General features: G+C 41.1%; 1 protein-coding gene across 1 annotated transcript in view; it reads right to left on the bottom strand.

Annotated features, from left to right (window-relative positions):
• Positions 1-16,604, bottom strand: part of slc12a5b (solute carrier family 12 member 5b) — a 57,224-nt gene that overhangs the window by 13,643 nt on the left and 26,977 nt on the right. Inside the window, exons 2-14 of the mRNA XM_062998599.1 lie at positions 12,144-12,247; positions 11,849-11,980; positions 9,986-10,132; positions 9,218-9,272; positions 7,836-7,966; positions 6,423-6,670; positions 6,124-6,335; positions 4,687-4,854; positions 2,432-2,530; positions 2,225-2,282; positions 1,821-1,995; positions 883-1,001; positions 612-710 (exon numbers count right to left, since the gene is read on the bottom strand). Coding sequence (XP_062854669.1) covers positions 612-710; positions 883-1,001; positions 1,821-1,995; positions 2,225-2,282; positions 2,432-2,530; positions 4,687-4,854; positions 6,124-6,335; positions 6,423-6,670; positions 7,836-7,966; positions 9,218-9,272; positions 9,986-10,132; positions 11,849-11,980; positions 12,144-12,247 — 1,747 coding nt within the window. The remainder of the gene's footprint in view (positions 1-611; positions 711-882; positions 1,002-1,820; positions 1,996-2,224; positions 2,283-2,431; positions 2,531-4,686; positions 4,855-6,123; positions 6,336-6,422; positions 6,671-7,835; positions 7,967-9,217; positions 9,273-9,985; positions 10,133-11,848; positions 11,981-12,143; positions 12,248-16,604) is intronic.

Below are 16,604 nucleotides of genomic sequence, written 5' to 3'. Positions count from 1 at the left end.
GCAGATCTGAGATTCGATACGATGTATTCAAGATCCCAGCTCTGGTTCCAGCGTGTGTTTTTACCGCTGAGCCACCTGAGCGGCTGCTATCCCAGCTTTTCAATGGGCGCAAGGCACACAGTAACACCAGTCCATCGCAGGGCTTTTTGTATTTTACAGAAGGTCAAATAAACATTCCAGTTTAAAAACTTTATGGCTTTAAAGAGTTAATGTAAGGCATTTTGTAGTGTGTACAATATCTCACTATAAAAAGGCATCATTGATTAACTGATTCATCTGAATCAGAGCCTTGCTGGGTCCAGTGCCACATGGAAACACTTGGCTGGAATACACCCTGAACGGGCTGCCAATAAAGTAATTTAGATTGATGGGAACTGATGGGCTCTATTTCAGATGAATGATCTGATTATTATATTTAATACTGCATGGAAATACAGCTATGATTCATTTTTATTTCACTAAAGGAACAATTGTTGTATTTTTATTTTTTATTATTTATTATCTACCTTTATTTATTATATAACTATCATTTATATATTCTATTTGGTAAGTTGGGCTCCTAATGTGTCTGTAAGATAATGCTAATAATAATTGTTTAAGGTTGTACAAACCAGTGGTAGTATTTAAAGCGAGGTCTCCAGTTTGGTGTTCTGAGGAGGGTCTGCAGAGCACAGGCCAGGTTCACGAACATGTAGCACATTAAGAAAAACCTGTGCAAAAAGAAGCATAGTAAAAAATCAAAACATATAAGACAAAGGTTAGTGTGTTATACAGCAATTTACCTAATAGATAAAACAATAATTAATTGTTACAGCTAACACATTTAATGCATAATTTATGTCACTTTAGGTAATACATAATACATTAATACATCTTACGCACATGGAAAGAATAGGTGCTACAGCATCCAGAGAGGCAATAAGAATACCAATCTCACATATACACACTGTCAGGAGTAGAGCCCACGTGGGCTCACCGTTAGCCTTTCCATGACCAAACACCTGCCAAAAACACACAATATTTAGCTAGAATCTGTCAAATACACTGATCAGCCATAACATTTAAACCACCTCCTTGTTTCTACACTCTCTGTCCATATTATCAGCTCCACTTACCATAAAGAAGCACTTTGTAGTTCTACAATTACTGACTGTAGTCCATCTGTTACTCTACATACATGCTTTAATGGTCGGGACCCCCACAGGACCACAACAGAGCAGGTATTATTTAGGTGGTGGATCATTCTCAGCACTGCAGTGACACTGACATGGAGTTTTCAAATACTGTGTCCACTCACTGTCCACTCTATTAGACACTCCTACCTAGTTAGTCCACCTTGTAGATGTAAAGTCAGAGACGGTCGCTCATCTATTGCTGCTGTTTGAGTTGGTCATCTTCTAGACTTTCATCAGCGGTCACAGGACGCTGCCCACGGGACACTGTTGGCTGGATATTTTTAATTGGTGGACTATTCTCAGTCCAGCAGTGAATTTCTGTGTTTTATCCACTCCAGCACAACACACACTAACACACCACCACCATGTCAGTGTCACTGCAGTGCTGATAATGATCCGCCACCTATATAATACCTGCTCTGTGGTGGTCCTGTGGGGGTCCTGACCATTGAAGAACAGGGTGAAAGCAGGTTAAAAATGTATGTAAAAAAAATAGATGGACTACACTCAGTAATTGTAGAACTACAGTGCTTCTATATGGTAAGTGGAGCTGATAAAATGGACAGTAAGTGTAGAAACAAGGAGGTGGTTTTAATGTTATGCCTATCTAAATTAAAATAGACATATTTTCACATTTACACTCACCCTAAGAAAGGGGATAATCCCATCCCGAGAAATGGCCTGTAAGAGGCGGGGCGCTCCCGTCAAACTCTGAAGCCCTGCCCCACAGGTGGAGAAGAACGAACCGAACACGATGACCCATGGAGAGGGCCATGCTAACGTACCAATCACCAGGTTACCATTGACACCTTCTCCAAACCTGTGCATTGTATAATAAGAATATTATCAGATTAAGTCTGAATCTGAGTGATCTGAGATGAACAGGATCTGAATGCGAACATTTAATAAATATAAAAAGTAATGAAAAAATTATATGAATGTCAAATCTGGATATAAAAAAAATGATAGTCTTGGAATGTGATATAGAAACTGGATTAAAAATGAGAAGTGCACTAAATATAAAATCTGCCTCTGAAAAGTACACTCACTTGTCTCTCAGCACCACTCCGTCCACACATGATCCGAACAGAACTACAGAGGACATGTCTGTATAACCAGAGCTCAGGAGAACATGTCTAATTCACCATCACACCATGAAAACATTCAGCAAATCATAAAGCAGTAGTCGTATGATTCAATAATATCAGGCCAGTAGACGAAGCTAAAATGACTGCAGAATTATAAGTAAAGGATACATATGAAAGAGGTGGTCAAGATGGCCAGGATGGTGCCAATAGGGATGGATTTCTGAGCGTCCTGCAGGTCACCGGAGCGGTTAGAGCCAGCCATGATACCTGCAACATAAACAACACACCCTTAAGCACCAAATCATCCAGAATTTCCTCTGCAGAACTGTTTGGACATCAATTCAATTTCATTTATACTGATACTGAGTTATATCACTTATAATACAAGTGATATATAATAGTACAATATACAGCACAGCCTATCGTAACGATTGAATGTAAACCTAGAACATCCAGCGATGGTGCGAGGCGGTTCTGTCTTAAATATGAAAATTTTCATATTTAAGACAGAATTATTATTTCATATTTCATTTCAAAATGAAAATAATTATTGAAATGAAAATAATTATTTTCATTTCAAATTATTTCATAATTTTCATATTTCCTTGTTTTGACTCATTTACTCATTTACCAAAGTAGTGTCTTTAGCAACTTTACACTCGACATCTTGGACATTTTCACTAACCGATCGCTAACTGAATTACTGTAGGATTGCTAGGACCACCTCATAGCCAGTAAATGCGAGGCACTTGAACGTTATGTGAATTGCTAAACACAAACTTTAAAATTTGAATTTCACAGTCCGTGAATTAAGTAGGGCCTTATTTATACTGTTTATCCATGGAAGTTTCCTCTGTTGTGTGTTTACATGTGTGTGACTGACCGAGGTCAGGAAATCTGCGCTGTACATTTGTGGATTTGTGCTGATGCAGTGTTGGTTCAATCATACTTCTGCTGTTCACTGCTGTCAACACATGATGTTCAGCCTTTAGACCATAAACGCTCACACACACACACATTTTGTTGGCCAGCTACCTTATATAAGTTAGGCCAAGCTGGATTACCTGTGTTTTGGCAACTGGTAGCTGGCACATTTAGCCATATTTTGACTTGCTTTTACTTGTTTGAAATAGGTTGCAGGCATCAGTTTAAGAATTAACATCCACTGATCAGCCATAACATTAAAACCACCTCCTTGTTTCTACACTCACTGTCCATTTTATCAGCTCCACTTACCATATAGAAGCACTTTGTAGTTCTACAATTACTGACTGTAGTCCATCTGTTTCTCTACATGCTTTGTTAGCCCCCTTTTATGCTGTTCTTCAATGGTCAGGACCCCCACAGGACCACCACAGAGCAGGTATTATTTGGGTGTTACTTGGATCATTCTCAGCACTGCAGTGACACTGACATGGTGGTGGTGTGTTAGTGTGTGTTGTGCTGGATCAGACACAGCAGTGCTGATGGAGTTTTTAAATACCGTGTCCACTCACTGTCCACTCTATTAGACACTCCTACCTAGTTGGTCCACCTTGTAGATGTAAAGTCAGAGATGATCACTCATCTATTGCTGCTTCATCAGTGGTCACAGGACGCTGCCCACGGGGTGCTGTTGGCTGGATATTTTTGGTTGGTGGACTATTCTCAGTCCAGCAGTGACAGTGCGGTGTTTAAAAACTCCATCAGCGCTGATGTGTCTGATCCACTCATACCAGCACAACACACACTAACACACCACCACCATGTCAGTGTAACTGCAGTGCTGAGAATGATCCACCACCCAAATAATACCTGCTCTGTAGTGGTCCTGTGGGGGTCCTGACCATTGAAGAACAGCATGAAAGGGGGCTAACAAAGCATGCAGAGAAACAGATAACACTCATAAATTAAATGATTGAATGAATGAAAGCTACAATACACAGCACAGCCTAGCTTAACAGTTAAATGTAGGCCTAAAACATCCAGTGACAGTGCAAAGAGGTTTTGTCTCAAATACGAAAATTCTCATCCGTGTTTTGACACACCCCCTCTGCGTCCACAGAATCAGTTGGGAGAGTTCCAAACTAAGTTACCAGAGTCGTGTTTTTAGTTCAACATCTTAGACATTCTGACTAACCAATTACTAACTGAATTGCTGTAGGATTGCTAGGACCGCCTCATAGTGCAAATTAACCAGTAAACGTGAGGCACTTGAACGCTACGCAAATAAAAAATGTTAAATTGCTGAACACAAACCTTACATTTTTCATTTTACAGCAAATTGCATATTACCCAGCCAACGGTGCATTTCACGGCTGTGAATTAGGCAGGGCTTTACTAATAAGATAAAACATTCAATACTTCTCCTTTGTGCTATTTTATTAAATATGTGTGACGAAAATGATTTTCTGTCAGTGATTGGTAAGTAATACAGTACTAACCTGTAACGGAGGGGAAGTAGATGCCCACCAGTAGGGTGAAGAAGCTGGTGATGTCGGCCAGCACATAACGGTTAGAGTTGGTTATTGGAGCGTCATGGTTGACCACAGATGACAGACCTCGCTTCTCCAGGATATTGTTCTTTATAAGGAAGGAGCTAAAGAGGTTCTCTGTTAAAGACAAGAATGAGGAAACAAGATTAATTTATCTACGTATGTGCATTAAAAAATTAAACAAGCAAGATTTCATGTTTCATGCTCATTATACTAAATTTATCTACTTTTTAATGAATCATTTATACCACTTTATACCCCTTTATATATACATATACCCGTTCCTTTATTACCTACATGGAATACCATGTTCCATGATTTTAATAAGTTATTACATTTAGTATTTCTTACACGAGTTTATAGGAGTGTATAAAATATAATTAAATATATACTAAGACACCTTGTTTGAAAGACATTTCTTTCACACAGCTAAAGTTTACTGGATGCTGGATCTACACTCTAAAGTTAGATAAGTCAAAAAATCTTACTGACAACATCATCATCATCATCATCATCATGCCCTTCATAAAATGCCAAGAGACTGTAAATAAAAACCTGTGTGCCTCTGCCAAAAATGTGAATACAGGTTTCATCAAGATTCATCATCTTGATCTTTAAGACATCATTGCTATTGAAAATATTAACCCCCACTGAATAAAATAAGGATTTATACACTGATCAGCCATAACATTAAAACCACCTCCTTGTTTCTACACTCACTGTCCATTTTATCAGCTCCACTTACCATATAGAAGCACTTTGTAGTTCTACAATTACTGACTATAGTCCATCTGTATCTCTACATACTTTTTTAGCCTGCTTTCACCCTGTTCTTTAATGGTCAGGACCCCCACAGGACCACCACAGAGCAGGTGGTGGATCATTCTCAGCACTGCAGTTAGTGTGTGTTGTGCTGGTATGAGTGGATCAGACACAGCAGCACTGCTGGAGTTTTTAAATACCGTGTCCACTCACTTTCCACTCTATTAGACACTCCTACCTAGCTGGTCCACCTTGTAAATGTAAAGTCAGAGATGATCGCTCATCTATTGCTGCTGTTTGAGTTGGTCATCTTCTAGACCTTCATCAGTGGTCACAGGACGCTGGCCACGGGGTGCTGTTGGCTGGGGTGCTGTTGCTGTTGGTGGACTATTCTCAGTCCAGCAGTGAAAGTGCGGTGTTTACAAACTCCATCAGCGCTGCTGTGTGTCTTATCTTGTGTGCTGTGTGGAGCTGATAAAATGGACAGTGTAGAAACAAGGAGGTGGACATAATGTTATGCCTGATCGGTGTAAGTCTAAACAGCTCTCCAGATCTAAACTCTGCTTTAAATAATGGAGCTGATTGTTTAATTTTAAACACTACATCTTCACACAGCTCTCTTACCTGCCAGGATGCCACTGGTGATGCCAGGAATGCCCTGCACCTGAGAAACATTGTTGTTGGTAAAGTACTCATCACAAGTGGCATTCAGGAACTCAGAGTCACAAAAGAGTCTCCAGAGCTTGGTTGTGAGTGTTCCATTGCCCTGCTCAATAGTTTTAGCGCAGATGTCTAGGCCTTTGGAGATCAGGGTTCGATTTCCCAGGACACATACCCTACACAGTAAACAAATTTACATTTAAACGCAGTGTACACAACCCTGCTAAAATTATAAAGTCATCTTTAATACTAAAACAACTTACGGGAAGTCTGGTGGGTCGAAGGCGGTTTTGATCACTCCTGCGTAAACAGCCAGGATGGAGAGAATGACGCACGCGAGGAACACCAGGGCCAGCTTGTTGACATACTTCACTCCAACAAAGACCACCAGCGACATCAAGAAAAGTACAATGGAGCCATATGCACGCATGTTGTTGAGCATGCCCGCTTCAGCTTCTGCTCCCTCCAGACCCTCGATCTGAAATATAGCAGCCTGCGGAGCTAAGTAGATCTACAAAACAAATAAGGTTAAAAAGTTAATATTTATATTCACCATCGTAGCTGTAATTTAATTAAGGGGTAAAATATGTGGACACAGTAGAAGGTTAATACCAAAACCAAAAGGTGGCACATTGGTATTCAGAGCTAAGCTATTCATGATTAACAGTTTGTACATACACTGATCAGCCATAACATCAAAACCACCTCCTCTCTTTTTATCAGCTCCACTTACCATATAGAAGCACTTTGTAGTTCTACAATTACTGACTGTAGTCCATCTATTTCTCTACATACCTTATTAGCCTGCTTTCACCATGTTCTTTAATGGTCAGGACCACCACAGAGCAGGTATTATTTGGGTGTTGGATCATTCTCAGCACTGCAGTGACACTGACATGGTGGTGGTGTGTTAGTGTGTGTTGTGCTGGTATAAGTGGATCAGACACAGCCATGCTGAAGGAGTTTTTAAACATCTCACTGTCACTGCTGGACTGAGAATAGTCCACCAACCAAAAATATCCAGCCAACAGCGCCCCATGGGCAGTGTCCTGTGACCACTGATGAAGGTCTAGAAGATGACCAACTCAAACAGCAGCAAAAGATGAGCGATCGTCTCTGACTATACATCTACAAGGTGGTCCAACTAGGTTGGAGTGTCTAATAGAGTGGACAGTGAGTGGACACGGTATTTAAAAACTCCAGCAGCGCTGCTGTGTTGTATCCACTCATACCAGCACAACACACACTAACACACCGCCATGTCAGTGTCGATGTCAGTGTCACTGCAGTGCTCAGAATAATCCACCACCTAAATAATACCTACTCTGTAGTGGTCCTGTGGGGGTCCTGACCATTGAAGAACAGCATAAAAGGGGGCTAACAAAGCATGCAGAGAAACAGATGGACTACAGTCAGTAGAACTACAAATTGCTTCTATATGGTAAGTAGAGCTGATAAAAGGGACAGTGAGTGTAGAAACAAGGAGGTGGTCATAATGTTATGGCTGATCTGTGTACATCTACATATCTGTTAAACTTAACTTGTTAGATTAGGTTGCTATGCTGACTCTAAATAAGGCCCAGTAAGCACAATAACTAACTAACAAAGTATGACAGAATAAAATTGTGCAAACAGTGCTAGAGGACTTGTCACAAAGGTGCAATTGGTGTCAGTACCAGCAGAATCTCAATGCAGCCTAGTATATACATGGCCCCGGCAAAGGTGGTACCCAGGTAGAAACAGATGCCCACTGCTCCACCAAACTCTGGCCCCAGCGAACGGGAGATCATGTAGTACGAACCACCAGCTGAAACAGATGCACATGTTTATTGATATGTGTGGGTAAAGGAGAATATTTACATATTTATTTTGCTATTCATGCAAGTCATGACGGTCTTGGGATTGTTGTAATTTCTGCAAGTGTTCTGTTTCTATGTCTAAATTATTTTATTGTGGGGTTTTAGGGACAAATGTGGGTCAGAAATATACTCAGATTGATTTAACTTAGATGTTATTTATCGTGCATGGCATTCGAATTTCTTGTTATTAGTTATAATTGACTATAGCTGGCGACTTGTCTTTCTGTCTACAAATTAGGCTAGAAATCAAGGTGCTCAGGTGGCACAGCGGTAAAACACCCTAGCACACCAGAGCTGGCATCTCAAACTTGTGAGCTCTATCTCAGCTCTGCTACCGGCAGGCTGGGCGCCTACACAGACAATGATCAGCTTGTACGTTGGGTCGGATTGCCGGATGCAATTACGACCTCGGCTAATGGAGACAAGGGCGTGACTCTTCGTACATAAGACTAATCCCCATATGAACTCGCCTTCTCCAGGTAAAAACAAGCAGCCAGCTACTGCACATGTGTTGGAGGAGCGTGTGTGTTAGTCACGGCTCTCCTCAGTCAGAGTAGAGGTCAGCATCAGTAGAGTGGAAGCGTAATGCAATCAGGTAGTTGGATATGACTAGATAGGACTAAAATTGGGGGAAAATGCAAAAAAACTAAGGGCAGTTAAAGCCCAGCAGTTAAGGCACCGGACTAGCAATCAAAAGGTCACTGGTTCAAACCCCACCACTGTCAGGTTGCCACTTATGGGTCCTTAACTCTCAATTGCTTAGATAATACTGTATACTGTCACAGTACTGTCACTTTGGATAAAAGTGTCAGCCAAATGCAGACAATGTAAATGTAAATCAACCTAGCCAGGGAACCAAACAGGCACATTTGGCTGAGGGAGGGCAGTTGACAGGGTTTCATCAGCGCTGTACAACTGTTGTCTGCTCAAGGCGCCTGCACTATATATGTAGCCACTGACTGCATGCATGCCTGAGGTGCCTGGTGATAGTCTCAGCACTCTGCAATAGGAGAATTGGCAATGACTAAATTTGGAGAATATAAATCAATACATATGTCCTGTGAAAAGACAGAAGCTGATGTCAGCTCAGTGAGGGACAGCGTACTGCGGCTAACCAACCATAAAGAAGACAAGGACATTCATCCTCAGGGTGAACATAAACACAGCCAGCCAGACAAGGGGCATTAGGTTGTGCTTACCTGGCACTACTCCATTTGTAGCTATGGCACTCATGGAAATGGCTGTCAGCATAGTCTGGAATAAAGACATTGATAGACATTGAATAATGTGCAAATACTGTATAAAAGATGGACAAAATAACGAAAACACCACATACAAAGACCTTAACAGTAATTTGTGATTATTCATTTATTCATTTTCTTAACTTCTTATGCAATCATAAGGGGGGTGCTGGAGCCTATCCCATTTTTTTCAGTGGGCACAAGGCACACAGTAACACCCTGGGCGGCACACCGGTCCATCACAGGGGAGACACACATACACACACACATTCACCTATCGGGCAATTCAGTGTCTCCAATTAACCTGACTGCATGTTTTTGGACTGTGGGTGGAAACCAGAGCTCCCGGAGGAAACCCTAACAAACACAGGGAGAACATGCAAACTCCACACAGAAAGGACCCAGACCGCCCCTAATTTGTGATTATTAGATAACAATTTATGGTTGATCGACACAAAAATTGGAAAAGTTGTTATTCTTTTAAGGAGCAGTCTCAAATCTAATGACAGGGACGTTCATCCTAAAAATAAAGCCACAAAATTAGGAACAGAACTGAATGAGCGCCTCTATGACCAAGTTTCAGTAAAAAACTGCACAGTGTGAGCTACACAATGCTGGAATGTATAGAAGAGCCATTCAGAACCCCTTTTTACAAAAGGCTAGGTGTCTAAATACTTTTTACCATATAGTGTATGTAAGAAATGATTTAGGTATAGGGTGACAGACCGTGGAGCAGCACATGAAGACGATCAGAAAGGTGCCGAGGACGCCTCCGACACCCACCAGCCACGTCATCCTGAGAAACAGAATTACACCCAGGATATTCTGCATACAGGGCAGATACACCCCCATCACAGTGCCCATCCGGGGAGCCTGTCAGATCAAAAATATTAATCAGTAAGCACATACTACCTGCTGTGAAGAAAGCATCTCAATGGAATGATTAGGAAATGAGCTAACACGTCAAAAACGAAAGTACTCGCATTAAGAAACTAATTAAGAAGTATATCATTGTAGTGGTTTAACATGATGTGTGTTTGTACGTGTGTATGTGTGTCTATGTATGCTTGTGTGCATGTATGAGTTTGTATGGGTATGTACTGTATGTGTGTGCATATGTTTGTATGTATGTGTGTATGTAAATGTGTTGGTGAGTATGTATGTGTATATGTGTGTTTGTGTATGTGAATGTGTTAGTTATTATGTGTGTATGTTTGTTTGTAGTGTGTGTGTATTGTTTTTTATTTCTGCATTTTCTGCTATTTTAGCAGAAGTTTTTGTCTTCCGCTGCTGAGGGATCCCTGATTGCAGTCAAGGAGGGTATATTGCTGCTTACACCTCCCCCGACCTGCACGCAGCCCTTAGCGGAACCCCTTCCCACCTCTCTATCTGCTAATCAGGGTCCTTACACTGCGTTTGAAGACCCCACCCACATAGTCCGGTCATCCCACCCTAGCAGAAACATGTCTGCTGCAGGCACTGCCTATTATGCTTGCTAGTTGGCACCCAGCCGACCGGTGGCAATGCAGAGTTTCGAACCGAGGAGTTCAGAATTTCAGCTCCGTGTGTATGTACAGTATGTTTATGAGTATGTATGTGTATGTGTGTGCATGTACTGTGTTTGTATGTATATGTGTGTGTTTGTATATGTATGTGTGTATGTTTAGTGTGTATGTGAATGTGTTTGTTTGTGTGTATGTTTGTGTTTGTATGTTTATGTAAATGTGTTTGAGTGTGTATGTGTGTGTTTGTGTGCGTGTGTATGTGAGTATGTATGTGTGTGTATGTGAATGTGCTTGTGAGTATGTATGTGTGTGTATATACATGTGTGTGTGTGTGTGTGTAAATGTGCTTGTGAGTATGTATGTGTGTGCATGTGTTTATGTTTGTGTGTATGTGCGTATGTTTGTGAGTGTGTGTGTATGTAAATGTGCTTGTGAGTATGTATGTGTGTGTGTGCATGTGTTAGTTTGTGTGTATGTGCATATGTTTGTGAGTATGTATGTGTGTGTATGTAAATGTGCCTGTGAGTAGGGATGTGTGTGCGCCTGTGTATGTTTGTGTGTATGTGCGTATGTTTGTGAGTATGTATGTGTGTGTATGTAAATGTGCTTGTAAGTATGTATGTGTGTGTGCTTGTATATGTTTGTGTGTATGTGCATATGTTTGTGAGTATCTATGTGTGTGTGTATGTAAATGTGCCTGTGAGTATGGAAGTGTGTGTGTGTGTGTGTGTGTGTATATACTGTATGTTTGTGAGTATGTATGTGTGTGTGTGTATGTAAGTGTGCTTGTGAGTATGCGTGTGTGTGAGCGTGTGTATGTGCGTATCTTTGTATATATGTGTGTGTATGTAAATGTGCTTGTGTGTGTGTGTGTGTGTTAATTTGTGAGTATGTGTATGTTTGTGTGTGTGTGCATGTTTGTGTATGTATATGTGTGTTTGTAAAAATGTGTATGTATGTGTGTTTATATGTGTGTTTGTGAATGTATGTGTGTATGTATGTGAATGTGTTTGTACGAATGTGTGTGTATGTGAATGTGTTTGTACGTATGTGTGTGTGTGTGTGTGTGTGTGTGTGTGCGTACCTGAACTGCTTTCTTGCGGGCGCCTTCATTGTTCTCCGCCTCTTCGTGCTCTTTGCTGCCCTGTGGTAGGTTGGAATAGTTGGCAAGGCTGCTGAGTAGAGATGACACCATGGGACTTGTGTCCATTTCCTCCTACAAAACACACACACACACACACACACACACACATACAAATGTAAAGGAGTTGGACACCAATCTGAGTTCACATGAAAATCATGTAATTACTTTTATATTAAAATAGAGGTGGGAGTGTGTCACTACAGTGAGGGTTCAAATTTAAAGAGTGATAGATTACCTCAAACAGGGCCATGTGCTTCCCATCATACTGCTGGCTCTTCTCAACATCAATGCTGCTACTGCTGTTAATGAATGGGCTGCTCTCCTTGGGGTTCCCATCCCCTGTAAGCACATATTTACAAACTTATTGGTAACTATTTCTCTTTTATATATATTATATATCTTTTTTATATATATATACCGACCAGGCATAACATTATGACTGGTGAAGTGAATAACACTGATTATCTCTTCATCACGACACCTGTTAGTGGGTGGTATATATTAGGCACCAAGTGAACATTTTATCCTCAAAGCTGATGTGTTATAAGCATGAAAAATGGGCGAGCGTAAGGATTTGAGCGAATTTGACAAATGCCAAATTGTGATGGCTAGACGACTGGGTCAGAGCATCTCCAAAACTGCAGCTCTTGTGGGATGTTCCCGGTCCAAGGAAGGAACAGTGGTAAGACAGGGTCTTGACATGGCCTTCAAATTCCTCAGATCTCAAACCAATCGAGCATCTGTGTGATGTGCTGGACAAAGAAGTCAGATCCATGGAGACCCCACCTAACAACTTACAGGAGTAAAAGGATCTGCTGCTAACATCTTGGTACCAGATACTACAGCACACCTTCAGGGGTCTAGTGGAGTCCAAGGGGGACCAACACAATATTAGGAAGGTGGTCATAATGTTATGCCTGATCAGTGTATATGCCCATGTTGATCACAGGGTTGCTGCATACACACACACTGCACATAATGCTGTTTACATAAGTGTATTTTAAATGTGTGTATGATTCTTGGTTCTGTCTTCTCCAACCTGAAGGATTTTAGTGCTAGTTTGTGTGTCTTTAAATGCCGGGTTACATTTAGCCCAGCAAAGCAAAGCGAGAGAGATAAAAAGAATGAGATTTAATAAACGTTCAAATACATCTGCACAGAATCAATAAAGAACACTCTCATAAGAGCTGAGGATCAGTGTGTGTTTGTGTGTGTGTGTGTGTGTGTGCGTGTGTGTGTGCATCTTATTAGTCGGAGACTTCTCCCTAGCAACAGTGTGATATTGCACCCATGTCATCCTGCAACTTCAATACCATTTACTGTAGTAAATACACTAGAGGCAAATGTACATGGACACCTTGTTGTGTACATGAGCTTGTTTATTCATCCCATTCAAAATCTAGGAGCATTATTATGGAGTTGACTCTGCCTTTGCGGTTATAATGGCATATACACTGATCAGCCATGACATTAAATCCACCTCCTTGTTTCTACACTCACTGGTTATTTTATCAGCTCCACTTACCATATAGAAGCACTTTGTAGTTCTACAATTACTGACTGTAGTCCATCTGTTTCTCTGCATGCTTTGTTACCCCCTTTCATGCTGTTCTTCAATGGTCAGGACAACATAACACATTTAAGTGTAATGTAAAGTAGTGTCTGGTGGGTCAAGGATGCAACTCATCAATGAAGTCAATGCATCAAAACAAAACACAATGCGTAAAATACTTTATTAATAAAAATGGTGGCAATCTGGTCCCATTGTGGTTCACAAGATAAAACGTAAAGCCTCCACATGGGGGCATACGTGGGCAAGTTCATTTCATGTTTATGTGCCTGTCATTTAATTTTGCAACCCATGTTTTTTGGCTCGCGACCCACCCAGGGTTTAAAGAACGCTGCTATAAAGCATCACATTACAAATCCATGTGATCACTTTTCAGACTCTCCCTAGGAGTAACTTTGCATTGTTTGTCCAAAGCGACTTACATTACAGTGACAGTATAATGTCTGAGCAATTGAGGGTTAAGGGCCTTGCTCAAGGGCCCAAAAGCAGCAACCTGGCAGTGGGCTTGAACCAGCAACCTTCCGATTACTAGTCTAGTACCTTAACCACTAGGCTACAGTTTGTTACAGAATCCCTTGCATTGTTTGTTCACCAAGGAGAATTACTGGCCTTTACGTAACAGGTAGGGGAATATTTTCAGAATGTATCGTTCATATGTAATAGAGGCGCAACAATATTTGTGATTATAAATAAAAAATATATATACAGTATATATAACATTTATTGATTATGTCAACACATCTGGCTTTACCGGTCCCTAACGTAGAGACATATGTGGTAATGTAATTTTCCCCCCACCCCTCAATCTAGTCCCATCCAACCACCTGGCTCTTTACAGATGTCGACCTCCACTCAGACCGAGGAGAGCCGTGACTAACAAATGCCCCCTTCCAACACCTGCACAAGGCGAGTTCATATGCGGATCAGCTTTGTGCACCGAGAGTCACGCCTTGATTCCATTATCCCCCAACTAGCCAGCAGAGGTCGTAAGGTCATAATTGCATCATTTACAAGGAAACCCCTCTGGTATTCCCCCCCTGGTATTCCCCCCCTCCCCCAGAGCTGGGATTTTTAAATACATCGTATCAAATCTCAGCTCTGCCATCCGGCTGGGCTGGGCGCCTACACGAACAACAATTGAGGGACTCTCTCATAACTGGTGCAATTACGACATCTGCTGGCTGATTGATGGCGTCTGAACAGAGTTGAGGAATAATGCTGATCAGGGTGTGGCTCTCTGTACACAAAGCTCGTCTCGTGGTGAAAAGATGCAGTCGGCTACTGCACACGTGTCCGGAGGGGGCTTGTGTCAGTCTTGCTCTCCTCAAAGTATGACTTCAATTGGAAAAAACATGGATGATATTTATGATCTCACATTTGCATTAAAATCCCTGTTACAGCCTTGAGCAAAGAATAAATGAGCTTTAAATTAATGTTTTATGTATTTTGCATTTTATTACTTCTTACATTTATAAAACACATTCGGTTCGGATGGGAAGGAGTTAACCTGTTACTATGTGAAGAATCACCTGCTGTTTTTTCTGCTACAACCTTAATCTTGTTGTCTCCACAACTCATAACACACACGCGACTCCAAAATGCCTACAAGATTAAATTGATTCCACATCTTTTGTTGGACTGGAGCCAACAATATGGCACGGCTCTTTATACATACTGTATTTTTGAATTAGCTCCCTGATTCAGCAGCATGCAACAGAGTATTCATTCCATTATATATATACGTATATATATATATATATATATATATATATATATATATATATATATATATATATATATATAGCAAGCTGCTTTCATTTGGCTCTTTGTGCTTGTTTCAATTTGGCTTTGGGTCTAAGACATTGAGTTAATCAGCAAGAAACATAAAGCACAATCATAACAACCCTATACTTTAAAATCTGTAATGCTATTATTAATATAATTAAGACGACAGCCTTGTAATTACCCACAGACAGACGTAGTAAGGACAGTGGACTGTATTTAAGAGCCACTATAACCACTTGAAACAGAAGGTTGTTGACACCAAGGGGCAATAGCTAACACCACCATGTCAGTGTCAATGCAGTGCTGAGAATGATCCACCACCCAAATAATACCTGCTCTGTAGTGGTCCTGTGGGGGTCCTGACCATTGAAGAACAGGGTGAAAGCAGGTAAAAAAGTATGTAGAGAAATAGATGGACTACAGTCAGTAATTGTAGAACTACAAAGTGCTTCTATATGGTAAGTGTAGCTGAAAAAATTCACAGTCAGTGTAGAAACAAGGAGGTGGTTTTAATGTTATGGGATGAATTAGGGCGGCGTTCTCGTCCAGCATCAGCGTCTGACCTCACAAATGTGCTTCTGGAAGAATGGTCAAAAATTCCCATAAACACACTCCTAAACCTTGTGGAAAGCCTTCTCAGAAGAGTTGAAGCTGTTATAGCTGCAAAGGGTGGGCCGACATCATATTAAACCCTATGGATTAAAAATGGGAGTCACTCAAGTTCACGAGCGAATACTTTTGGCAATATAGTGTATTTGATTATTACCAGTGTTGAGAAAGGCTGACCTTTACAAGTCTGGGCACCGGAGGGCACTTTCTCACTGGGCTGAACGTTCTCAAGGTAGGTTCCAAACATACAATTTTACCAGTCTGTTTAAACAATGATCTAAATCCTTTACAATTGACTGTAAGAACAGCGAGGTCTTCAAAAATGAGTTTTCCAGAACCCTGGAGCCATGCAGCATCAAGACAACCGGCTGAAACACCATGCTGCAGCGTTACTATGCCTGACTAGGAGGATTTTTATTACTGCAGCAGCCAGTTCGAAATGGCTCTCTGCTGTTTGGAACGACACACTTGGGTAAGCAACACTGCACATTATCCACCCTCCTCCAGTTCGGTTATATAAGAAATGACGCAGTGAATTTAAAATGTGGGGTTCCATCTGGGATGGATTGCATAGTTAACGTTGCGCTGCTATACTTTCTCTCCTTTAAGCCACTACGGCATTTTTCACTGTCAACACGACTCGTTGCACCGTGTCTCTAGAGACTTTGGGAGAAAAACTGCACTTATCTTAATGAAAAAAACTAACAAAATACAAACAGTGCACCTAACAGT

Source organism: Trichomycterus rosablanca, chromosome 7, assembly GCF_030014385.1.
Source record: "Trichomycterus rosablanca isolate fTriRos1 chromosome 7, fTriRos1.hap1, whole genome shotgun sequence".
Classification (NCBI taxonomy): Eukaryota; Metazoa; Chordata; class Actinopteri; order Siluriformes; family Trichomycteridae; genus Trichomycterus; species Trichomycterus rosablanca.
The sequence above is the reverse complement of the archived record's forward strand: the minus strand, read 5'-3'. Positions and strand labels throughout refer to the sequence as shown.